Source organism: Heptranchias perlo, chromosome 5 (genome assembly GCF_035084215.1).
Source record: "Heptranchias perlo isolate sHepPer1 chromosome 5, sHepPer1.hap1, whole genome shotgun sequence".
NCBI lineage: Eukaryota > Metazoa > Chordata > Chondrichthyes > Hexanchiformes > Hexanchidae > Heptranchias > Heptranchias perlo.
In genome coordinates, this window is record NC_090329.1 from 69,280,802 (window position 1) to 69,307,174 (window position 26,373).

Here is a 26,373-nt window from a genome sequence, read left to right on the forward strand (position 1 = left end):
GTCAACCCTTTTCAGTCACTCTTTAAAATCTTAACAATTGGAATGATTTCCATGTTTTGTTTCCTTTTGAGATTCTGATAATTTCAGTTCACAACAGCAAAGTTTTACTGCAGTTGAAACTTCTGGTCGCCGGTTGTTAATTGCCTCTGGGTATCATCAATTAATCTCTCTGTACAAGCCCAAATATTAGTTTTTATTATCGTTTTGGTTGCATCCTACATTATTTTGGGAGATAAGTAGGAATGGGTTTTAAACATAAGCAGCTGTTTTATGCTTGGAGTAAATATGCTAAAGAAAAGTAATTCTAGATTTATATTCTAAGTGCTGTTGCAGTCTTGAATGGATTAAATACTTTTTTTTAAACATTGGCTGAAATATTGTACAAAAACAGATTATTTCAATTATGATCTCCACTGCAGTTTAGAAAATGAAAAAATAAGTTATATCTAAACTAATCACACATATATAGCCAGCTCTATATATACAATGTTTTATGAATTTCTTGATGTTCTGTAATTTGTGTAAACGTGTAATAGATGCTGTTTTTGTTTTCCCAACAGGATCCTTCTTGATGGTTGATTCTTCCCAGCATTCGTCAGGGGAAAAAGCACGACTCTTGCTTCCGCTGATGAAAGAAAATGATACTCACTGCATAGATTTCAGTTACTGGTTGTACAGTAAAGATTACTTGAACCCAGGAACACTAAACATATTCGTCCGAGTGAACAAGGGAGCCCTTGCAAATCCTATTTGGAATGTGACAGGATCTCGGGGAGAAGAATGGCTCCGGGCTGAGCTGGCAGTTAGCACCTTTTGGCCAAATGAGTATCAGGTAATGCATCTACCAATTACTCTAGAGCCAGGATGTGGAGATGCCAGTGATGGACTGGGGTGGACAAATGTAAGGAATCTTACAACACCAGGTTATAGTCAAACAGTTTTATTTGAAAATCACAAGCTTCTGAGCTTACCTCCTTCATCAGGTGACCTCACTCACCTGACGAAGGAGGTAAGCTCCGAAAGCTTGTGATTTTCAAATAAAACTGTTTGACTATAACCTGGTGTTGTAAGATTCCTTACATTTAGAGCCAGGAGCTTTGAAGGAAAAATGGGCAACACACATACTCCATGAATAGTGTTGAAATAGCTAAGGATGAAGTTGATAATATAGCAGTCTTCATGGTTGGACATTTTGAGCACCAAGTCCAATGCGCAGCATCAATCATCAAAGCCAATCGAATGTTATATAGCCAAGACAGTAGGATACACGTCAAATCACTCCTTGAGTACTGTCTCCAGTCTGGTCATGGAGACAGAAGGAAGACATTCATGTTTTAGAATTTATGGAGAGAAGAGCTATGGCGCTGATCCCCTTAGAGGTCTCGGTTATAAAGAAAAAAAACTAGATAAAATTGAGCCCGTCCGCTTGAACAGACAGGTCTGATGGTCGTCTTATACAGGTGTAAAAGATTGTAAATGGTATGGAAAAGTTAAATCTGGAAACTTAATTGAAATGAAACTGAGTAGAATAAGAAGTCACAGGTTTAAACTAGTGACACACAAATTTAGGACTGGTATCAGGAAGTGTTCTTCACACAGTGGCCAACACATGTAATGAACTCCTGGATAAAGTGGTGGAAGTGAAAATCCTGGAATCATTTAAGCGCCAATTGAATGCTATTCTAGGTCGCCACTAATCACATCACAATACATGACATTTCTCCTAGGAAATGGAGATTTTTTTGGAGGTTGATTTTTAGAGGTACTGTTTGAAATTAACCTTTTAGAATACTCAATATGCAAATCAGGTCCATAGGGTTTTATTCATAATAGAAGGTACTAATGCATAGTTTATAGCTATTCATTGAGATACTGCTGTCTTCAAATTGCAAAAAAAATCATTTAGCTTACAATAACAATGTCAAGATCAGTGTATATGCAAAGAAAGATAATGTCCATCAAGTTCTCCAAAAGAGAGTTAACCAACCTGTAGCAGATGGGCAAGTTCAGCACTGAGTTCTGGGATTCTTTTTGCCATGAAACACACAATGAATAGTGCATAAAACAACTGAAAATGAATGGTGCAGGAAGAGTGCCCCATCTCAAAGGTAAGGGCCAATTTTTGTACTAAGGACAGTTGAGCAATATCAGGGTCTTGAGTAGTTGATGCTGAACCACCAATTGATACCAATGAATTTGTCAAGGGCAGTTACTGGAAACAGTTTATTTAACCACTAAATTGATGAAAAGCAAAAGCACCTTTCGTTGAGCAGAGATGCATTTTTTAACCTAAAAGGAAAAATTGGAATTGTGGTTAGGAATGCACATACAGGAGGATTTTCTTAAGCACAAATTATAAGTGAAAAGGGATTATATATGTATTTCTCTCTTCTATTTTTCAATCAACATATATCCAAAATAATACATTCCAGCAACTACCAAGATAGTGTTGGAGGGTACTCATCCCCAACTAATATTTTCATCGACCTAGAGAATTAAAGAATTTCCATCCTCTGAAGTCTGTTCGGGGAGATATGCACACAATTTCAAGTTTTCTGTTATAGTTTTCTGTACAATCAATCTGAGTGCACACATTAAACCCCATTGACTGTCTTTAAAAGCTACTTTGAAAACAATATGTTACAACAGAAGTATGCCAAAACTTCCGTTCCCAGAATGAAACCAATTGTACCTGGTTTTAAGTCTGCAAGATGCTTGGATAAGTAAAGAATTCACCGAATGTTGAGAGATACCTCTTGGACGTTGGCAATAAACCTGAAGAAAATGAGAGGTCAGTCTTGCTGAATCAGTAGTTCATTTATTTGTAGACAAGACAGCCAGCTCCACCACTTCTTCCCACAATCCCTGGTAACTGATATTATTCCTTTGCCTGGAAATAGGAAGGGCAAAGTATTGGAAGAAAAATATAGATTTTTCTGTATGAGGGCATTTAATTGTACCAGAATCTTGTATATATTTCTACATCAAAGACGTTGGCCCTTGGCTGCTCCATTAGATCCCACTCGGGTGCTGAGAAAGGGCACACCGGCTTCATCTGGTGACAGACAAAGATAATACAAATGAATTTGACTGTCTTTTTCTGGCCCTATCATTGATATCTGCCAAATAGACAATCCTCAAGTGACTTTTTCCTTCGTACTTTCTCAGTTTGTTTTGTTCTTGTTAGTAAACATCCCATGTCTGAAGAAGTCTTTGCGTTCTGACTACTGATTCGCGAATGTTTTTTCTTGACTGGATTGTCGCGATAGCTAGTAATTCTTTCCAGTGAGGTACATGGAAATTCCTGCTTGTTGTTCGTTTCATGTAGCATATATTTTTAACCTTTCAGCTTGCCAGTAAATGATAGTAGACAGATACACTGGCTTGCACATCGGTTCCACAATGGTAAAACTTAGTGAGCAAAGATGATGTAAAGTACTTTGGTGGGGGTGGGGGGGGCGGGGTGGGGGAGAATGCAACGTAACCGGCCTGGCGGGAACATGGTAGGTTAAGGTGTGATGCCCATTCTACACCCTGTCTGATTTTACTCTATTGAAGTCAATGGAACATAACATCAGATGATGTGTAAAACAGGCATCCGACCTGAACCTGCCCCGTTCCTGCAGGGTAGGTTAGATTAAAATCAGGGTTTCACTTTTTTTGTCACTTGTACTTGGAGAACTTGATATGTCTCTTTCTCCTCCTTCCACCCATGGTCTTGCCCCGCAATCCCCCCCCCCCCCCCCCCCCACCTGGAATTCTGTTATAATTTTAAGAAAAATCTTTGTGTGAATTGAAGGGTGGAGAAGACTTTAGTGAAGGAAAACCTTCAGAAAAATTCTGCTGCTTTTAGTTAGCTATTACATGATTGCCATCAATTCAATTTCATGCAAGTACAAATCTAAATACCAGGTTGTATTTTTCCATTTTTGTCTGAATACTATCCCAGTGTTTAATTGGAGGAAGTTGTGGCTCATCCAAGACTGGATGTCAGACAAGTATTCTGACAACACGGGTAGTGAAGAGATTATGGGGTGATGGAGAGAAAGAGCTGTAATACCATGTGTTCAGATGATGTTGCCAAGGAGCAACATTTAGATGAGGAAGAGGAGGGAGCCAAGGATAGATTTTTGGGGAACTCTGGAGGTAATGATGGGGTGGGAAGAGAAGCCACTGTTGAAGATGTTCTGGCTATGATTGAATAGGTAAGAGTGGAACCAAGTGAGGGAAGTCTTACTGAGTTGGACAGTGGAGGAAAGGTGTTGGCGGAGGATGGTGTGGTAAATTTTCAAAGGCTGCAGAATGGCGATGAGGGATAATGCAGCACGGTCACAGTCATAGAGGATGTAATTTGTGACTTTGATTAGGGTCAATCAAGAAAGATGTTCCTTCTAATTTGGAAATATTGAATGATTTGGGTTCGTTTTGTGGGTTGTACCTGGTTGGATAGCCAGATTTCTACTACCTAGTTGATGACCAGATTTTCGTATGTAAAATGGTGGATTCTGTTGCTGGAAGATAGACACTGAGAGTACTGCAGATAATTGTATGATGCTATATTCAGAGCTAAGATGGGATTTTGGTCTAATTGCTAGTTTCAGCTGAAGGCAGTCTTTCGACTAAAATGTTCCACAGAACATGTTTCTCCAATTATTACCTTTTGAGCTGTTGATTGAAACCTACATATACTTAATTTACATGCAGGAATGAAAAAAAAACAATTGCTATATTAATTGGAGGTTTGTGTTGTCTTCAGGTAAATTGGAGGAGGTGGGTGGGGAAGAGAGAGGAGTAATTGTGTTCCTTGTGGTAAATTTAACATCACAAAATAATTACACTTTAGGTTAGTGGTAGCAGCAGGAAGTGTTCAATGTTAGTAAATGCAATTTATGCTGGAAATTGAATGTTTAATCTATGATATATTAAATTTGGTGAGTGGTCTCAAGATTCCAAAGATACTGTCCCTGTAGATGGTGCTGTGAATGTAATGTCGCATGTCCAATTGATTACCATGGGAGACAGCACCTAACGTTAAATGGCAGCTCCTTACTCAATGCTCAGAAATCACACTCTGATCATTTCAGGGGGGGAAAAAAATCACGTCCCGAGGAGACCAAGATATATGCAAGTGAGCAGAACAAAGTTATAACTATTGATATAGTCAGAAACCATTTGCCCTCATCAGCCCAAGATGAAACAGACTTGTTGCAGGGGGAGGGTTGGGGTCAGGGGCGTGTCTTATGGAACAAAGATAAGGATTGTGAGGACAAGGCTGACAAACATTTTAAAAGTTGTGCACCCCCCAACTGAGCAGAGATACAGCCATCAACCACCAACCATCGAGCAGAAACAAGCACTCCAACCCCCTCGCTCACTGACAATTAGACCATAGCCACCCACTCCACCCCAATGAACGGAAATTCTGCCACCAACCCCAACCCTGCTCGAGCGCGAAAATTGGGGCACTGCCAGCACCCAGCAGATATCAGTACACAAACCTTCCCTCTGAGATGTCCCACTGAACAGAAATGTATCTAACACCGCCCCACTTCCCACTGAGGACAAACTTGGCCTTCTCTGCCCCCGACTGAAGACAAATGGGTCCTGCCACCCATCACCCCAGGAGGACAAACATGGCTGTTCAACTCTTATTGACTGACGATAAAGACGATTATACCACCACCCGCCCCAGAAGAAAAGCTCGGCCTCATTCCAACTCCCATTGAGGACAAACCAGGCCTCTTTCCCTCTCTTCCCTCCCCCCCCGCCCCTCCCCCCGCACCCCGAGCGCACATTCTGCCTTCCCTTACTTCGCTGAGACCAAATCTGCATCCACTAGCTGAGCTGAAACTTGCCCCTCCTATCCAACTTAGAACAGATCTAGGCCTGCTCCTGACATCTGTAAGCGTAACTTGTCTCTTCACCACACTCACTCCTCCTCCCCTTCCCCCCCCCCCCCCCCCCGCAAAACCCGGAAGTGACTTGGCACCATCACCCACCTAAGCCGAAAATTTATCCTCTAAGGTTCCCTCCTCAACTCCATGAGAAGAATGCTCTCTCTCCCCTATTGCCCCTCCCTCAAGGAGATGGAATTGGGCCATCTCCCTCTGAGAAAAGTTGGCACTGGCTGTGCTACCCACCCTTCTAAATCCACTGTTGTCCCCTTTCCACCCCTTGCTGTTCTTCTCTCATTCCTTCACCCCTTCTACCTGCTGCCCTCATTTTTCTCTCCTCACACTGTGGGGGAAAAAATGGCCCCAGGCTTAGGGTCGTCTCATTGTCCTCTGCCCCCCCTCCTCTTGCCTCCTTTCCCTGTCCACTTTCGCCATCTTCCTCTACCCTTCCTCCTCCTCCTCCCTGCTCCCCCACTTGGGTCCAGTTATCCCGCCTTATAATCGACTAAATACTGGACTTGGTCTTGATTTTCTGTGCGCATCGCAATGGGAGATTGACTAGCAATGTATTAAAATTCTTCTATCTCCTGTGCAATTCCTATTCGTCATAATTTCTGTGCCACGATTTTGTTATATCTAAGAGTTACGTCTCGACTGTTTTTGAATTAACGATTGGGTTTATACCATTTTCTATACTAATTGCCCTAAAGCCCTCTGAACAGTGGATGGCACTGCTGCACCTCCAAACTCTGTTTTCTGGCTCCATCCACAGCCATTTATATTGGTGCTGATTGAATTCAATTTTATTGGAATTATTTAAAATTTATTCCTGGGATGCCTGCCGGCCGTTGCCCTGCAGTGCTCTATTCAAGCACACCTCATGCTTTTATTGGTTCTATTTTCAGCACCCTGCTCAGGCCTCTTGCTTCTTCGTTGCCTCAATTCTGACTTTAGGTGCCCATCCTCAACACCATTTCGATCTTGACAATCTCACCATACCAGTCTTCATTTGCCCTGCCTGCTTGGGCTGGGCCCCCCCACCCTGCTCTCACTCTTCCTTGTGCCACTGTGGCTCTTCCCACCCTACTCGTGGCATTCTCTCCTTTCCATTTTCTCAGCACTAAGGTATTGGTGCTTTAAAAATGAGTTGCCACTTTCCTAGCTTAGTGATTAGAAAATGGATTCCCTTGGTTATTGTGGGTATAGGAATGGCCATGGAGATAGGGCCTTAGGGAGGAAGTGGGACGGGGGGGATGCACCATAGAGGTGGGGGAAATCAGAGAGCCCAACCCTCGGGGCGGTGGGGGAATCAGAGAGCCCAACCCTCGGGGCTTAATTGTATTTGTGATTTATATCAATTAGTGTTAATTGTATTCAGGTGGTGTCAATTGGGGACTCTTGTATCCATTCATAGGAGGGTGTGTAATGTTGAGGTGGGTGAATAAAGGCTTGGAACCAACTGAAGACCAGGCTTCTGTATTCTATCCTTTACCACCAGGCTATCCAGTTGTAACATGGTAGCAGAGAGTGGAGGTTGGAAACTATGAATTTTTTTTTATTTTGGACATGAAGAAAAACTTGAAAACCTAGTGGCCATTTTGAAAAATGTCAGAAAGCAAGTTTAAATTGTCACGCTGCGATTTCACTCCGATGTTCTCGGAGTTTGAACCGTATGACCAGTGGAAGAATGAGGTTGATATGTGGACATGGGTTACTATTCTGCCAAAGAGAAAACAAGGCATGGCCTTGGCTTTGTCGCTTCTTGAACAAGGTAAAATCAGAAGTAAGGTATTTTCTGAAATGGATGCAGATCCTTTGGATAATGAAGGTTTTACCTTTTCTAAGAGAATTTCTGTTCCACAAGAAAGATGACCTGTTAAGTGCCTATAAGGCCTGGTCAGCATTTGATAGATTTTGGAAAACGGGTGGTCATTCAATGGAAAAGTGTATCATGGACTTTAACAAATTGCACAAAAGGTTGACAAAGTTTAAATTGGGAATCCCTGGATCAGTACTAGCACTTAAATTACGAGATTGTGCTAAGGGGTCTCATGGACAGGCAACTGGTCCTAACTGGCGTCCAGTTCTTGGAGACTGAGACTCTGTTGGATCAAATGGCAGCTGCCTTAAAAAAAAACTTTCCTGGGGAAAGTCATTCCCATCAGCCTTCATGGATCAAATGGGGCCTTCTGCTGTGGCACAAAGAATAGAAGATTCGATGATTACCAAGTTTTGAAATGTTGCAGATACTAAACGCAGGCGCCAGACCAGGTTTCAAAATTTTCGAGACCGGAAGGAGGCAATAATATGATGGAAGGATTAAAGACAGCCAGATTGGTGATGGAAACAGGTATACCAAATCCAGTTATATCAACAGAACACAAAATTGGGATAGTAATAACAGGCAAATGAATTCCAGAAATGCCCAAGGAAAAATCAGTAGATGCTTTAGATGTGACTCTTAAGTATCATTGAGGTGAATTGTCAAGAGCAAAGACGCATGGTCTTTGAAATGATGCATGAAGAAAGTAGCGATGAAGATTATGATGAATCTGAACAGATTATACTGGTCACAAGGAGTTTTAATCCTGCGATGAATGTATTAGTCGCGGATTCCTTTAATTGTGCGGAGTTAGTGCATGTACTGCAACTGTATGTGGGATAAATTGGTTAAAGTGTTATCTGGATTCATTAAGCAGTGAGGATCGACGCAAGGTTAAGGAATATAAAAGTTCTCCATGTTTTAGGTTTGGAGATGACAACATCTTGAGATCATTCGAGAGTGGCAATTCCATGTAAGAGAGCTGGAGTAAGCCATTTTATAAGTACGGATGTAGTCTCTCGTGAGATACCTATACTTTTGGTACCCAGACAGGGCATTATTGTATCCCCTCAATAAAACCTGATGTTTCTCGTCAGCATGTTAGGCAAGTACCAATGGCATCAGGTGACAAGGATAAGAGAAAAAAAACAAATTGTCTTAAAGTTACATAGACAATTTGCCCACCCCACTTGTCAACGTTTTAAAATACTGCTCAAAGATGCAGGTGTAGTTGATAAGTATATGAGGCTAATAGAATAGATTAATGAGAACTGTGAAATCTAAGTAGTACAGACAAATGCCCCTATGTCCTATTGTAAGTGTTCCATTAGCACGTTTAACAAGGTAGTTGCCATGGATCTAAAGGTATGGGACAAAGACAGAAATATTTTCATCTTACATTTTATTGATCTGGCTATGAGATTGATTGATTTATTTATTTGTTTGTTCAGGGGATGTGGGCATCGCTGGCAAGGGCAGCATTTATTGCCCATCCCTAATTGCCCTTGAGAAGGTGGTGGTGAGCCGCCGCCTTGAACCGCTGCAGTCCGTGTGGTGAAGGTTCTCCCACAGTGCTGTTAGGGAGTTCCAGGATTTTGACTCAGCGACGATGAAGGAACGGTGATATATTTCCAAGTCAGGATGACGTGTGACTTGGAGAGCAACGTGCAGGTGGTGTTCCCATGTGCCTGCTGCCCCTGTCCTTCTAGGTGGCAGAGGTCGCAGGTTTGGGAGGTGCTGTCGAAGAAGCCTTGCCGAGTTGCTGCAGTGCATCCTGTGGACAGTACACACTGCAGCCACTGTGCGCCGGTGGTGAAGGGAGTGAATGTTTAGGGTGGTGGATGGGGTGCCAATCAGGCGGGCTGCATTGTCCTGGATGGTGTTGAGTTTCTTGAGTGTTGTTGGAGCTGCACTCATCCAGGCAAGTGGATAGTTTTCCATCACACTCCTGACTTGTGCTTTGTAGATGGTGGAAAGGTTTTTGGGGAGTCAGGAGGTGAGTCACTCGCCACAGAATACCGAGCCTCTGACCTGCTCTTGCAGCCACAGTATTTATATGGCTGGTCCAGTTCAGTTTCTGGTCAATGGTGACCCCCAGGATGTTGATGGTGGGGGATTCGGCGATGGTAATGCAGTTGAATGTCTTGGGGAAGTGGTTAGACTCTTCCATGTTGGAGATGGACATTGCCTGGCACTTGTCTGGCATGAATGTTACTTGCCATTATCAGCCCAAGCCTGGATGTTGTCCAGGTCTTGCTGCATGTGGGCATGGACTGCTTCATTATTTAAGGGGTTGTGAATGGAACTGAACACTGTGCAATCATCAGCGAACATCCCCATTTCTGACCTTATGATGGAGGGAAGGTCATTGATGAAGCAGCTGAAGATGATTGGGCCTAGGGCACTGCCCTGAGGAACTCCTGCAGCAATGTCCTGGGGCTGAGATGATTGGCCTCCAACAGCCACTACCATCTTCCTTTGTGTTAGGTATGACTCAAACCATTGGAGAGTTTTCCCCTTGATTCCCATTGAGTTCAATTTTACTAGGGCTCCTTGGTGCCACACTCAGTCAAACGCTGCCTTGATGTCAAGGGCAGTCACTCTCACCTCACCTGGAATTCAGCTCTTTTGTCCATGTTTGAACCAAGGCTGTAATGAGGTCTGGAGCCGAGTGGTCCTGGCGGAACCCAAACTGAGCATTGGTGAGCAGATTATTGGTGAGTAAGTGCCGCTTGATAGCACTGTTGATGACCCCTTCCATCACTTTGCTGATGATTGAGAGTAGACTGATGGGGCAGTAATTGGCTGGATTGGATTTGTCCTGCTTTTTGTGGACAGGACATACCTGGGCAATTTTCCACATTGTCGGATAGATGCCAGTGTTGTCGCTGTACTGGAACAGTTTGGAGCACAAGCCTTCAGCACTACATCCGGGATGTTGTCGGGGCCCATAGCCTTTGCTGTATCCAGTGCACTCAGCCGTTTCTTGATATCTCATGGAGTGAATTGATTTGGCTGAAGACTGGCATCTGTGATGGTGGGGATATCCGGAGGAGGCTGAGATGGATCATCCACTTGGCACTTCTGGCTGAAGATGTTTGCAAACGCTTCAGCCTTGTCTTTTGCACTCGTGTGCTGGACTCCGCAGTCATTGAGGATGAGGATGTTCGTGGAACCCCCTCTTGTTAGTTGTTTAATTGTCCTCCACCATTCACGACTGGATGTGGCAGGACTCTAGAGCTTTGATCTAATACGTTGGTTGTGGAATCGCTTAGCTCTGTCTATAGCATGTTGCGTCTGTTGTTTAGCATGCATGTAGTCCTGTGTTGTAGCTTCACCTGGTTGGCACCTCATTTTGAGGTAATCCTGGTGCTGCTCCTGGCATGCTCTTCTACACTCCTCATTGAACCAGGATTGATCCTCTGGTTTGTTGGTGATGTTAGGGTGAGGAATATGCCTGGCCATGAGGTTACAGATTGTGCTGGAATACAATTCTGCTGTTGCTGATGGCCCACAGTGCCTCATGGATATCCAGTTTTGAGCTGCTAGATCTGTTCTGAATCTATCCTGTTTAGTACAGTGATAGTGCCACACAACACGTTGGGTGGTGTCTTCAATGTGAAGACATGACTTCGTCTCCACCAGTACTGTGCGGTGGTCACTCCTACCAATACTGTCATGGACAGATGCATCTGCGACAGGTGGATTGGTGAGGATGAGGTCAAGTAGGTTTATCCCTCATGTTGGTTCGCTCACCACCTGCCACAGGCCCAGTCTGACAGCTATGTCCTTCAGGACTCTGCCAGCTCGATCAGTAGTGGCGCTACCAAGTTACTCTTGGTGATGGACATTGAAGTCCCCAACCCAGAGTACCTTCTGTGCCCTTGCTACCCTCCGTGCTTCCTTCAAGTGGTGCTCAACGTGGAGGAGGTCTGATTCATCAGCTGAGGGAGGGTGGTAGGTGGTAATGAGCAGGAGGTTTCCTTGTCTGTGTTTGACCTGATGCCATGAGATTTCATGGCATCCGGAGTCAATGTTGAGGATTCTCAGGGCTATGGTAGCATAGTGGATATGTTACTGGACTCCCTCCTGACTGTATACCACTGTATCGCCACCTCTGGTCAGTCTGTCCTGCTGGTGGGGCAAGACATACCCAGGCATGGTGATGGAAGAGTCTGGGACATTGGCTGAAAGGTATGATTCTGTGAGTGTGAGTATGGCTATGTCAGGCTGTTGCTTGACTAGTCTTTGGGACAGCTCTCCCAATTTTGGCATACGTCCCCAGATGTTAGTGAAGAGGACTTTGCAGGGCCCACTGGGCTTGGTTTGCCTTTATCTTGTACAGTGCCGAGTGGCCCAATGCCAGGTGATCCATCTGGTTGCATTTTTACTGTGACTTTCTGTAGCGAGGTTGTATAACTGAGTGGCTTGCTCGCCCATTTCAGAGGGCGATTAAGAATCAACCACGTTGCTGTGGGTCTGGAGTCATGTAGGCCAGACCAGATAAGGACGGGAGGTTTCCTTCCCTGACGACAGTGAACCAGATGGGTTTTTACGACAAGCTGGTAGTTTCATGGCCACCATTACGAATACTAGTTTTTTAAATTCCAGATTTGAATTAATTGAATGAATTTAAATTCCCCAGCTGCCGTGATGGGATTTGAACTCATTACTCTGGACGATTAGTCCAGGCCTCTGGATTACTAGTCCAGTAACATAACTACTATGCTACTGTAGTATTTCTACACTAGTAAGGAGAAGAATGTTGTTCTAGGTAAAATTATTGGTAAATGAATAGGGGCTGGACTTAGGACACCAGCCAAGTTTTTGACCGATAATGGAGGTGAATTCGCTAACCTGGAAGTTCAGAAATGTGTGTGAGAATATGAATATATTTGTCATGATTACACCAGCTGAGAGCCTTTTAAGCAATGGTCTTTGTGAAAGGAATTATGCTGCGATCGATAGCAGGGTGCATAAAATTTTGGCTGATTGCACTGTGTGTAAATTGTCACTTGCCCCAGGATGGGCAATTAATGCAAAGAATTCTCTTCAGATGGTTGGAGGCGATATAGTCCTTACCAACTAGTCCATGGACGCAATCCCAAATTACCTTCTGTTCTTTGTGATAATCCTCCTGCTGTAGAAGGTACTACAATTAGTGCCATTTTTCTGAGCATTTAAATGCTATGCATGCAGGGAGACAGGCTTTTATCAAGGCTGAGGTATCAGAGAAAATTCAGAGCACTGAGGCATCGTATTAGACCATCTGAGACCTAATTCAATTCAAGAGATTTGGTATACTATAAAAGAGAGGATCACCGGGAATGGAAAGGCCCTGGGAAAGTAATAGTTCATGATGGTAAGACAGTAATTGTCCAACATGGCAATCAAACTGTTACGCTTCATTCCTCACGATTACTTGGAATTAATTATAAAATCTTAAACTCTGAGCAATTGCTAGAAGTAAACGAGGTACCTTGTGCCTCAAATGTTCATGATTTTATTGATGAGGTTCCTGATGTACAGACTGAGGTAGATCAAAAGCTAGACAGTGGTAATGTCAGTTATCAAGAAACACATGACAGAGCTATCACATCCACAGAACAATTACTCAAAGTGGGTACACGGGTGACATGTTTCAGAAGGGACTAATGAATGGAGGGATGCAACAATTTTGGGACCTGCAGGCAAATCTACTGGTTGGTTTAAATATTGGTTGAATGTTCAGGATGATGGCCAAGAAGCAAGGTCCATGGACGGGCAGAATGGGGTAAGAGAGTGGAGAGTACGAAAGCGGAGTACAAGTAGTGATAGGGAGTGCGGAAGTGAATCTCACGTCAGAAAACAGTTGTGAACTAGTGATGAAAGAGGGAGATCTCGCAGTAACAGTCCTTACTGACATAGAAGTGGAAGTAGAAGACATATCTTGACTAGTCAGACAATGAAACAAAGACACGTATCAAAACTGGAAGCAGAAGTCCTCAAGATCGTGAAGTTTTGGTGGCTGCCAATAAATTTGAGGATAAACGAGTAAGAGAGGCAAAACAAAGGGAGTTAGATAATTGGAAAGAATTTGGAGTACATTCTGAGGTAACATAAGTGTGAACCAGCTTTGTCGCATAGGTGGGTTTGTGCTGCAAAAGTCCTTGCAGATGGGACGTATAAGGTTAAAGTGCGCGTGGTTGGTAGCTGGAGGTTTTGAAGAGAAACCGGGTGATACAGATGTTCGACTGGATTCTCCCACTGCTAGAAAGGTAATCTTAAAAAAAAATCTTTTTGGCTCTTTTGCAACATGTTCATGGGAGTGTCGGTCAATTGACATAAAAGCTGCATTTCTGTAGGGTGATACTTTTCAGAGAGAAGTGTTTCTGAAACCACCTAAAGAGGCAGCAGGTGCAGAAGGAAAACTATGGAAACTAAACAAACGCATCTATGGCCTGAATGATGCTTCCAGGTATGGTATTTTTCGGTGAGATCTGTTTTGCTGAAAATAGATTGTGTTCTACAAAAGCAGATCCCACAATGTTTTATTGGTACAATAACAGAAAACTTCCAGGCATCTTCAGGGCGCATGTTGATGATTTTTTATGGGGTAGTAATGTGGAATTTGAGAAATTCATCAATAGGATTAAAGTAGAATTTAAAATTGGGAGTCAGGCCTGTGGGGCTTTTTAAAAAAATATATTGGTTTAGACATTCAGCAGAGTGGTTCTGGTATAGCTTTAAATCAACAGTCCTATTTAGAGAGTGTTACTCCCATTCTGGTGAATTGTACTCTTTCATCATAGAAAGGTGATCTTCTATCTGAAGAGACAGAACAGTTACAACGCTTGATTGGTCAGTTGAACTGGTTGTGCATACAGACTGGACCAAATTCTAGTTTTGATGTGTTGGAGGTAAGTACTTCAGTGAAAGACCCCATAGTAGAGAATATTTTACGGGCAAATAAAACATTACGAAAATTAAATATTAGATAAATGCGTACTTAAGTTCCCATCCTTAGGTGACCCAAAGAAAATGAAGCTAGTTATTTTTAGCGATGCTTCATATGCTAATCTTCCTGATGGGTATTCCAATGCAGCTGGTTTCATAGTGTTTCTCATGGGTGGGAATGGGAAATGCTGTCCTTTCAGCTTGGGAAGCTAAGAAAATAGAAGGTGTTGTTAAAAGTCCTCTGGCTGCTGAAACACTAGCTCTTGTAGATGCAGTGGATATGGGATTCCATTTGGCAAATATTTTGAATGACATCCTGTACAATGGGAGTACTGAAGACAGTATACCCATTGAATGTTATGTAGACAATCATTCATTGTGGAATAATGTACACTCTACGAAAAATGTGAGTGAGAAAAGATTGCGGATTGACCTTGCTGGCTTGAAACAAATGCTGGAGAGAAAGGAAATCTCTCAAATTAAATGGGTGGATTGAAGCCATCAACTGTCGGATTGTTTTACTAAAAAATACATGTACGAAGAAATTATTAGGGGTCCTGGAGAAGGGTCACCTCACAATGTAGTGCTTTGAGTAGTATAAGTTGCACTGAGTATGGAAGTTTTAATTTTTGAAATTTTGTTTGTATTGGATATATAAAGTTTAATTTTTTATTTTAACTAGAGAGAGAAGGGAATCTGTTAATTGTATCTGATTTATATCAATTCGTGTTAATTGTGTTCAGGTGGTGGGTATCAACTGGGGACTCTCGTGTCCATTTATGGGAGGGTGTGTAATGTTGAGGTGGGTGAATAAATGCAGCAACTGAAGACCAGGCTCCAGTATTCTATCCTTCACCATCAGGCTATTCACTTGTAACATTGGGGCGGTTGGGGGATCAGGGAGGGCATCTCTCGGGGCGGTGGGGGATCAGGGAGGGCATCTCTCGGGGCGGTGGGGGATCAGGGAGGGCATCTCTCGGGGCGGTGGGGGATCAGGGAGGGCATCTCTCGGGGCGGTGGGGGATCAGGGAGGGCATCTCTCGGGGCGGGTGGGGGATCAGGGAGGGCATCTCTCGGGGCGGTTGGGGGATCAGGGAGGGCAACTCTTGGTGGGGGATCAGGGAGGGCACCTCTCGGGGCGGTTGGGGAATCAGGGAGGGCATCTCTCGGGGCGGTTGGGGGATCAGGGAGGGCACCTCTCGGGGCGGTGGGGGATCAGGGAGGGCACCTCTCGGGGCGGTGGGGGATCAGGGAGGGCATCTCTCGGGGCGGTTGGGGGATCAGGGAGGGCAACTCTTGGTGGGGGATCAGGGAGGGCATCTCTCGGGGCGGGTGGGGGATCAGGGAGGGCACCTCTCGGGGCGGTGGGGGATCAGGGAGGGCAACTCTTGGGGCGGTTGGGGGATCAGGGAGGGCATCTCTCGGGGCGGTTGGGGGATCAGGGAGGGCAACTATCTGGGCGGTGGGGGATCAGGGAGGGCATCTCTCGGGGCGGTGAGGGATCAGGGAGAGCAACTATCTGGGCGGGTGGGGGATCAGGGAGGGCATCTCTCGGGGCGGTTGGAGGATCAGGGAGGGCATCTCTCGGGGCGGTGAGGGATCAGGGAGAGCAACTATCTGGGCGGGTGGGGGATCAGGGAGGGCACCTCTCGGGGCGATGGGGGATCAGGGAGGGCAACTCTCGGGACGGTGGGGGATCAGGGAGGGCACCTCTTGGGGCGGTGGGGGATCAGGGAGAGCAACTCTCGGGACGGTGGGGGATCAGGGAGGGCACCTCTCGGGGCGGTGAGGGATCAGGGAGAGCAACTATCTGGGCGGGTGGGGGATCAGGGAGGGCAACTCTCGGGGCGGTGAGGGATCAGGGAGAGCAACTATCTGGGCGGGTGGGGGATCAGGGAGAGCAACTATCTGGGCGGGTGGGGGATCAGGGAGGGCAACTCTCGGGGCGGTGGGGGATCAGGGAGGGCACCTCTCGGGGCGGTGGGGGATCAGGGAGGGCACCTCTCGGGGCGGTGGGGGATCAGGGAGGGCACCACTCGGGGCGGTGGGGGATCAGGGAGGGCACCACTCGGGGCGGTGGGGGATCAGGGAGGGCACCTCTTGGGGCGGTGGGGGATCAGGGAGGGCAAAGCTTAGCACAATGGGGCATCAGAGTGCACACCTCCTGGGGTGGTCGGGAACCATTCATGGGGGCACATGGAAACTTTCCCAATTTCCTGATAACCAGTCAGGATTGAGTGAAAACATGTTTGAGGCTCACAGGGAGCAAAGACATTTAACTACACGGGGCCCAACCTTTAAGGTAAATGCAATGACTTTTGTAAACTGTGGGCAAGCATCACATGATCAAACCTCCAGGAATATATCCAACCAAAGTTGATAATCGTAATAGTGGTACCTAACCGGGTCGGTGGGGTGGGGGGGGGGGCGCTGGGTGGTGGGAAAGTAACCATAGTGCTCCAGGTGAAATCGGCGCTCTCTCCATAGGTTGCTATTCAAACCTGGGCTTTGTCTGTATGGCTCAGCTTCTCACCTGATAAATTTGTTGCGTGATCCATACCTATTACATGGAAGGTACAGCACATTAATAGGCCATTGGGCCCATCGGGTCCATGCCAGTGTTTATGATCAACATGAGCCTCCTCTCACCCTTCTTCATCTACAGGCTATAGCAAAAATTGTTCAAAAAAATTAGGTTCTTTTGTTTACAAATAGTCTTTGATTTTTCCTTGATGAGGTAAAACAATACATGTGTATTTTTTTAGCACCCAGGAGCAGAAATCCTGGCTGTTTTCTGTCCCCTCCCTCATTCCCAAGCTCTGGGGTGCTGAGATTAGTGGCAGAGCCCGAACTGCTGCCTTGATTAACATCAGCTTACTCAGCTCAAACCTTGGACTTTGACTTGTTTGGCTTAATGCTGCAACCAGGCATTGCCTTTAATCACTGAGCTATCTGAGGAGCTCTGCAGTGCTTAATCTTTACAGTAATATTAGCCAGCACTGGCTGTATTAAAAATGGTGATATTGTTGATGTAGCCTATTGACATTCAAGTACCAAAAATATCAGCACAGTAAGGGAGAAACTGTGTTCAGCAAAAAAAATGATTTTCCGCAATTAAATAGCCACTTCTAAAATAGTTAGACAGTAGATAATATTTGTATATAAAGCCAAAAAAGGCCATGTACAGCTGCTGGCACCAGAAATGTTGTATTATTCAGATAAATAACCCAATGATAACATCTTGGCAGGGCCTTGCCACTAAGTCAGTGTTTTATATACTGACCATAGGAATGTAGTGAGCTAACCAGCACTTTACCCCTCTTACCAGCTTAAAAAAAAAACCCCAACAGGCTAATAACCTCATTTTATATATTTAAAGGTAGTGGATTTTGTGGATTGCAGAGTAGCTCACAATGTGATCAATTGAGATTAATGCAGTAAACCTACTTCACCCAGTGCTTTCAGTGAGAGCAGTATTATGTAACTCCTGCCCCTTTACTGGTGTGAGGTGGATGTGAATTATGATCCCCCTTCATCAATATTTGTCAATTGCTTTATTGGGAAGTGCAGGAATTTTAATATAACTATAATTGTTCTTTTGATAACTTTAAAAAAAACTAATACCGCAGCACTGAGATTTGATAAGTGCCAACTGTGGCAGATTTTCTTTGACAGTCCTGCTGAGAAAAAAATAGAAGTGCTGTAAAAGTGGCTCTCAATGGCTGCCAAATTAAGTTTAAATATGGTCAGGAAAGAAATTTAAATCAGCAACATTCTTTTATTTGAGAGCCTGAAGGGGAAAGGGAGAGTGTGGAAGTGGAAGTGAAAGTGTGTTCAGTTTTGTACATTTTTACTCCAAGGGAGGTGGTCCATTAACTATTCCTTAACTTCAAACATGGTACTGTATTTTAAATATGGTGCATCTTGCTCTCGAACCTCACCACCTGGTTCCCAGGTGCAGTCTCAGTTTATGGTCTGATCTACCAGATGCAGTTGAGGAAATTTTTTTGCTAATGAATTGCACGTTATAATGTGTGTTTAATTTTGTAAAATGCACAGTAAATGTAAGCAAACACAAAATGTAATCTTAAATGAATATAGGAAATACAAGGAAAATTACACTCTGTCCATCGGGATATAAAGAAAGGCAGGCCAGTATTTTGAGTGAAGACCTTTTTCCTCCAGTATAAAGAGGGAAAAGAAGATCAATAAATGAAGGTTAAACATACTAGCCACTATTACTAATGCTAACTAATTAACACAATAGCCTGTTGTGTTTTTATAAAGCTGGAAAGAGATGAAACATGCTGATCATCTCAGCCTGTGGAAAACATAGAAACAGGCATAGGCCATTCAGCCCCTTGAGCCTGTTCTGCCATTCAATGAGATCATGGTTGATCAGTATCCTAACTCTATTTACCTGTTTTTGCTCCATATCCCTTAATACCCATGGCTAGTAAAAATCTACCGATCTCAGATTTAAAATTATTAACTGAACTAGCATCTACTGCTTTTTGTGGGAGAGTTTTCCACACTTTTACCGACCCTAGCAGCAGAAAAACAGAAAATGAGTAAAGCAACTTCAAAATGGAAGGTGTGACCACAGTGAAATATGAATGGATGAAGCTAGCCAGGATAGTGGAGTGAGACAGCAAAGTGTTACTCAATATGTCCAACCATTGCAGACTATTAATTAACAAATCCAATAGAATGTTGAGCTACATAGTCAAAACCATAGAATATAAGTCAGAGGAAATGATCAAATTGTACAGTATTCTGGTGAGACCACACCTGTATACTGTGTCCAGTTCTGATTGCTGAGGAAAAAAAAGAAACATTCAAATGTTGGACATACTGTAGAGAAGAGTGACAAGGAGAAACTTGAGCTTTTCAACCTAGAAAACTGGTGTCTGAAAGATAATCTTACGCAGGAATAGAAAAGATAAATCCAAATGCTACTTTAAATTAAGATTAAGAGGGCACAACTCTAAAAGGGGTTCAGGAACAGAGAGATCTGGGGCGAGATGTGTACAAATCATTGAAGGTGGTAGGGCAGGTTGAGAAAATGGTTAAAAAAGCATATGGGATCCTGGGCTTTATAAATAGAAGCATAGAGTACAAAAATATGGAAGTCATGATGAACCTTTATAAAACACTGGTTCGGCCACAACTGGAGTATTGTGTCCAGTTCTGGGCACCGCACTTTAGGAGAGATGTGAAGGCCTTGGAGAGGTGCAGAAGAGATTTACTAGAATGATTCCTGGGATGAGGGACTTTAGTTACATGGATAGACTGGAGAAGCTGGGGTTGTTCTCCTTGGAACAGAGAAGGTTGAGAGGGGATTTGATAGAGGTGTCTAAAATCATGAAGGGTCTAGACGGAGTAGATAGAGAGAAACTGTTCCCATTGGCGGAAGGGTCAAGAACCAGAGGACATTGATTTAAGGTGATTGGCAAGAGAACCAAAGGTGACGTGAGGAAAAGCTTTTTTACACAGCAAGTGGTTAGGATCTGGAATGCACTGCCCGAGGGAATGGTGGAGGCAGATTCAATCATGGTATTCAAAAGGGAACAGGTTAAGTACTTGAAAGGAAAAAATTTGCAGGGCTACGGAGATCGGGCGGGGGAGTGTGACTAGCTGGATTGCTCTTGCATAGAGCTGGCGTGGACTCGATGGGCCAAATGGCCTCCTTCCTTGCTGTAAGGACACAGGTGCTAAATAGTAATAGGTAAATTTAAGATTTGATATCCTGAAGTTCTTCTTACATACAGCAACGTGCATTTATATAGCACCTTTTAATATAGTAAAATGTTCCAAGGCGCTTCATAGGATCATTACCAAACATAGTGATCAGTGCTTGGAATTGACTTCCAGTTAGAGTGATGGCGGCAAAATCTCTCATCATTTGAAGAAATAATTAGAAGCAATAATTGGAGGGTGGGGGAAGACTTTTGGGTCTTTCTGAATGGATGCATTAGGTGAACCGAATGGCCTTCCTTGTCTGTAATTACGTTGTGAGAACATTTACCCCTCTTTTCAGATGCTGATGAACCGGTTCTGTATATCCAGCATTCAGTTTTTCTTTTTGTTTGCCAATTTGTGTTTGTATAAACAAATAAAAAAAATATCAATATATAATCTAATAAAAGTTGGCATCTCCAGGAAAATTATGGCATTGTTTTCAAAGCCATGATCTCCGTAAAATTGAGTTTTTGATTTGATTAAAATCAAATTTATATGCTTTTTGTTGGAGGACCAGAAAACGTTTGGGAAACATTACACTGAATTATGATTGTAACTACAGTTGAGTTCAACTTAAGTAACAAAGTAATTCCCTTCATTGCATTTAGTTTTTTCTTTGTAATCACCGTAAATGTTTCTCGAGCTGTTTAATTACAGCTGTCAAAGCATTCTGTTCTCTGATGTCGGCCACCTGCATTGCCATGATCTGGATCAGTGGAAAAATGCCACAGCACCAATGTTTGATGCATTATGCAACTTGTCCTTGGATATTCAAAATATGGTCAGTTCTGTTTTAAGACTGGAAGATTACCTGCTGTTTCCCTGATTGGCTCAGTACTCTCTGGTATGGTACTGAACTGTACAGACCAGGAGGATCTCTGATTCAATTCCTGGCCGCAGCAATGGCTGTGGTAGGGCTGCTACAATTGGTTTCAGTGTTCTTCGCTTGGGGAAAGAGATTTGTCATGGTTTCCACTTCTGATCACCGTCTACTGACCCCATGTAGAAGATAAAGATGTTGGATGAGGATAGGATTGTGTTCAGCCCTGATGATCCCATGCTACATAGTCTGCTCTCAGTCATTGCCCAGGCTTGTACCTGAAGAATGGTCATTTGTCAAAATTTAGTGTCTCAAGGAGAGTTTCCAGGGTGGGATGGTGATGGAGAGAGAGAGAAAATATGCTGTCTCAGAACAGGTGTTCACTTTATCTGCACCAATTTCTAAGCATTTTGTCTTCCATTTACGGTTTGTGCATCTTTTTGTGGTTTAATATTGAAAACCTATGGTACTGGTATTTTTATTGAATAAGAATATTGGGAGAAGTGTGAAGAGATACATGGGTAGGATTGAAATTTCGTGCAGAGTTTGCCAGTTCTTAATTGACTGACTTCTGTGCTGTGAAATTCTTTCAGTCTATCAAATCAGCTCCCTGAAAGAGCTGTCCATTTAGTCCCTTTTCTCTGCTTTTGACCTGTACTCTTTTTAAAAAATTGTTCATTTCAAATATTGATTGACTTCCCTTTTAAAATCTATTCTGCTTCCACCACTGATTGTGGTAGGTGGGTAACACATTCCTTGTCTGTACAAGCTTCTGTGTGTAAAAAAAAATAAAAGTAAGTAAATAAACAAATTTTGAATTCTTTTCCCACCACTCCCCCTCCCCCGTTCTTTTGGTAATAAATTTATAGACTCTAGTTACCGACTCACTGACCAGTAGAAGTAGCTTCTTCCTATGTAGTACCTTGTTAAAACTTAATCCTTCCACCTTCTGATCTATTCTTTATTATTTTACTATTTTTTTCTCTTTTAACTTTACTATATCCCTTGTTCCTTTTGCTCTTCTTCCAGTTTCACTGTCTTGTTCTCCCCCCCCCCCCCCCCCCCAAAATCACATCCAGGGAAATGCAGTTTTTCCTCAAGAAATGTTGGTAAATATCATGGTGAATGTATAGAGGAAAAATGCCCTGGCCTCTGTAGTTACTTAAATGGGTAGAAATTTCCTCACCACAACAATAAGAAACAATGAAAAAATGTTCTGTTATTACAAAGAGAAAAGTGCGTTGTGTACAGTAAGCATGACATCGCCACATCCTCAAGTAAGCATCTGTGGCTTGGCTGTGTGCTTTTGTCTGCATGATAATCCGTATGAGTATTACATAAACCAACTGAGAATAAAACATGTTGGTACATTGTAACCAGAAAATGAAAAGGAACACTCAAAGGATTACGTTATATATCTGGATAATATTGTTGATTTTCATTTGCTTTTGTCGTTCCCTCTTGTGTGCTGAAGTGTAAAATGAAATAAATTTGTGTCAAACTGAGTAGTGCTGACAAGCCTTTGTCTTTTGGGTACTGTTGAAATAGACTCGCTGTATATTTCAAACATGAGGACTTCTGAATTAGACTTGTTCAATGTATTGCATTTGGTTTTCCTGTTCTTAAATGTTATACTATTAGACGTTTACATTTTTCTGCATACAGAATAGGATTCAATAGGTTTAAAACCATGATTGTTTAGAGAGTAATGTAGTAATGGTTCTATTTTCTAATAAACATGGTTTTAGACAGGCAGAGTAGTAGGACCTTGGCTTGCTCAAGCTGAGCAAACATAGTTCAAATCAATCCAAAGTTTACATTTCTGAACGAAATTTCAGTTTAGCCAGCATGATCTTCCCCACTTGAAGGGGAGTGGGGTGGGGGGTGGGGTTTGAAAGCAAAATGTTGTTCTGTATTCTGATCATCAATATTATACCGCTTGCATTTATAATCTGTGACGAGTATTTTTGGTGAAACCCATAGAGTTTTTTTAAAACTATTCACAATAGGCAATGTTTAGTCAGAATGGGAATTTGATTGGAAAAATGGACCACCCATTTTCTTCAGAGTTTTATAATAGGATGCCGAAACCATTGCATTGCCATCAACTGAGTACTCCGGTCTCATGGAGCTGATAGTACTGGAGAATTTAAGGCATATTTACATCGCAGGAGTTTACCAAACTGCAGGCAGTGCAGAACGTTTTCTGACTGTCACATTCCATAGTGTAAACATCCCAAAGTTTGGAGAATTGACTGCATCATCGATCCACAAATATGTGGCTCCACAAAACTGCCATTGGGTTAAGCCTGTCTGTTTCACTAAAGCAGACCTGGGCAGCCAGTTCTGTGTGTTTGTTCTCTGGGTCTCTGTATTGTACAGCTAGAGACTGGCTTCGAGCGTGAAGTATAAAAGTAACAGAATTACCCAATAGTTAAGTGACAAAATAAAAGTAAACTTCCGGCCTCTTCAGATGAGATCCCTTTTTTTTCTGGATCTGTTCCTCTTTAAGCAGTGATCTTTACCATCCATCCAAACAAGCAGATGAAACCTTGATTTAACATTTCATCTGAAGGACAGCACTTTTAACAATATAGCACTGGACAGTCAGCTAAGATTATCTGTTAAAGTCCCTGAGTAAGAGTGAAACCACATCTTTTGACTCTGAAGAGTGCTACCAACTGAACCATGTTGACACCACATTGGGTCAATACCAATAGGAACTGCCAGACGGTCAGAAAATGACTCCTTTTAGTTTCAACTAAGATGCACTGACATTCCTCTTTACTAATACACCCATAAACCACACATGAATACCAACAAGTATTGAGTAGACTAGCAATATTTCTTGAACTCCTGTTGCAGAATAGGGAAAAAATATAGGCTAGCCAAACATTGAGATTTTTGCTTATTTGACCTCAGGGATTTTTGGTTTAATTTATGCTATCTTTATAAAATAGGTTCAGGTTACAATGGGTTAATTCCCCAAAGTTCCTGCGTACTTTACAGATTTGATAGTAAAATCCTGGAGCCAGGACAAGGAATTTCCATCGGCCCTCCTTGGGGGAAATGGGTTAACCATTAAAATTGTTATCCATATCAGTTTTGATAATAGGTTCGATCGTTGGCACATTCCAGAAACGTTCACACTTGTAATACAAGAATGGCTTCTATTCTTTGCAAAGCAGTAAGCCTGGCTGAACAGGCAGTGTAGTTGCTATGACTCCCACATAATAGGGCAGGCTTGTTAATCAAGATGGTAGCTCGATTCCAGCTTGGCAAACCATGCCTCGAGAGAGAGTGCTGAAGGAATGATCAGAGGCTAAACTTTTTTCTTCCTTTTTCTTCAGAAGAGGCAGCCTGCAGCATGTTTGAGTCTGGAACTGTGAGATGGACAGAGAAGGTTAGCTTTCCAATCAGTTAGAGGGAGGTGGAGAGTCTCCTGGCTGAGATATGAATACATATTTCTTGTAAGAGAAACATTTAGTGCCAGCTAGTTCAGGAATCCCTAGCCTGTAAACTGAATTTAGCCCATTAATAGGGGTAGAGTTGACCACCTTCGTTATTTCCCATGGTATGAGGAGCAATGCAAAATAAATATGTTTCACCAGAAGGCTGAATTTGGTTCATTCATGTTGATTTACAATCATGCTTCATCATCTCACTGGAGTGCTTATCTTTCCACCTTCTGAAATTTAGGAGAAATGCATAATGTAGCATGTGTGACATTACAGTATTGGGGTTCTTATTACAACCCCTGGCTCATGCTATTATTTAACTAGATGTTAGGCAATAAAGGTGCTCTTCAGATTGTAGTGGATTTGAGGCCTGCGTGCAGAAGTGATCAGTGATGCTACACTTGAAAATATCTAGAATATTAGAAATTATAACAGAGCGTTATTTGAGAGAACATTTTTAAAATGGCACATTTCATTTCCCCCATGGTGTCACCTTGAAAAGAAGCATTTCCTTGCCATACGGCATTCCCAGTAAGACATTCCTACGTTAAAATAGTCCAAAATGAATTTTGCTTTATTGAAGGGTACAACCCGATGGGTCACTTCAGAAACCTATCTGCAATTCCAGTCTACCGATATATTTGGATGTCTGTCTTAGTTTCTGAAATAATTAATTCAAGCTCATATCTGTTTTTCCTTGAGCACTATTTTCAGATAATTTATGTATCTATTTCAACATTGCATTCTAACTTCGCCCCCCACCCCCACCAAAAAAATGATAAATAGGCACGAGTTTTCGTAAACAGAGACCGAAGTTTGAATTGTCACTCTGGTGTACATATGCTGCTGTCCTTCCCCCAAATTATAAATTGCTGATCTTATCCAAGTGAGCCGACGGCAACGAGTGTATCTGAAGTGCCTAGTGAAGAGAGAGTAAAAATCAACAGGGTTAGAATCACTCATCACTGAGCAGTATTAACAAATATCTCCCATCACAGAGCAATACGAACAAACAGTGTGGAAGTAACTCTGTTGCAAAACTACTGTGCTGCGATCAAGTCACCAAAACAAGGGGCAGATATTTTATCCCAGGAGGCTGTGCAGAAGAGGTTCATTTTGTGCATCAGAGGACTGAGCTATGAGAAAAGACTAGATAATCTTGGGTTTTTCACCTTGAAAGGTGGTGGTGACCGAGTGGGGAATCGTAGAGGTACATGCGAGAATGAAGTAAGAAACTTGGATTGATATAGTATCTTTCATGACTACACACACCCTGAAGTGCTTCACAGCTAAGGAATTAGTTTTGTAATGTTGTCACTGTTGTTTTGTAGGCAAATATAGCCAATTTGTGCACAGCATGTTCCTACGTGCAACAAATGAGATAAAGGACCAGTTAAGTTGTTTTGGTTGAGAGATCAATGCTGGCAAGGACACTGGGAGAACTCCCTGCTTTTCTTCAAATAGTGCCATGGGATCATTTGTATTTTACAAACAGGCAGATGTAATCACAGTTTAATGTCTCATCTGAAAGACAAGAACTCCAAAAATGCACAATTACTGCACTGAAATGTCAGCTTTTTTTAGTTCCTGAAATGTCAGCTTAGATTTGTGCTCTAGTCCAGGAGTGGGTCTTGAATCCAGGACCTTCTGCCTCAGAGGCAAGAATGCTGTCACTGAGCCAAGCTGACACCTAAGATAGTA

At 42.9% G+C, this 26,373-nt stretch overlaps 1 protein-coding gene across 2 annotated transcripts in view; it reads left to right on the plus strand.

Annotated features, from left to right (window-relative positions):
* Nucleotides 1-26,373, plus strand: part of ptprk (protein tyrosine phosphatase receptor type K) — a 539,056-nt gene that overhangs the window by 144,157 nt on the left and 368,526 nt on the right. For both annotated transcript variants that reach the window (XM_067984566.1, XM_067984567.1), the window contains exon 3: nt 561-832. In XM_067984566.1, the coding sequence (XP_067840667.1) occupies nt 561-832 (272 nt within the window). The remainder of the gene's footprint in view (nt 1-560; nt 833-26,373) is intronic.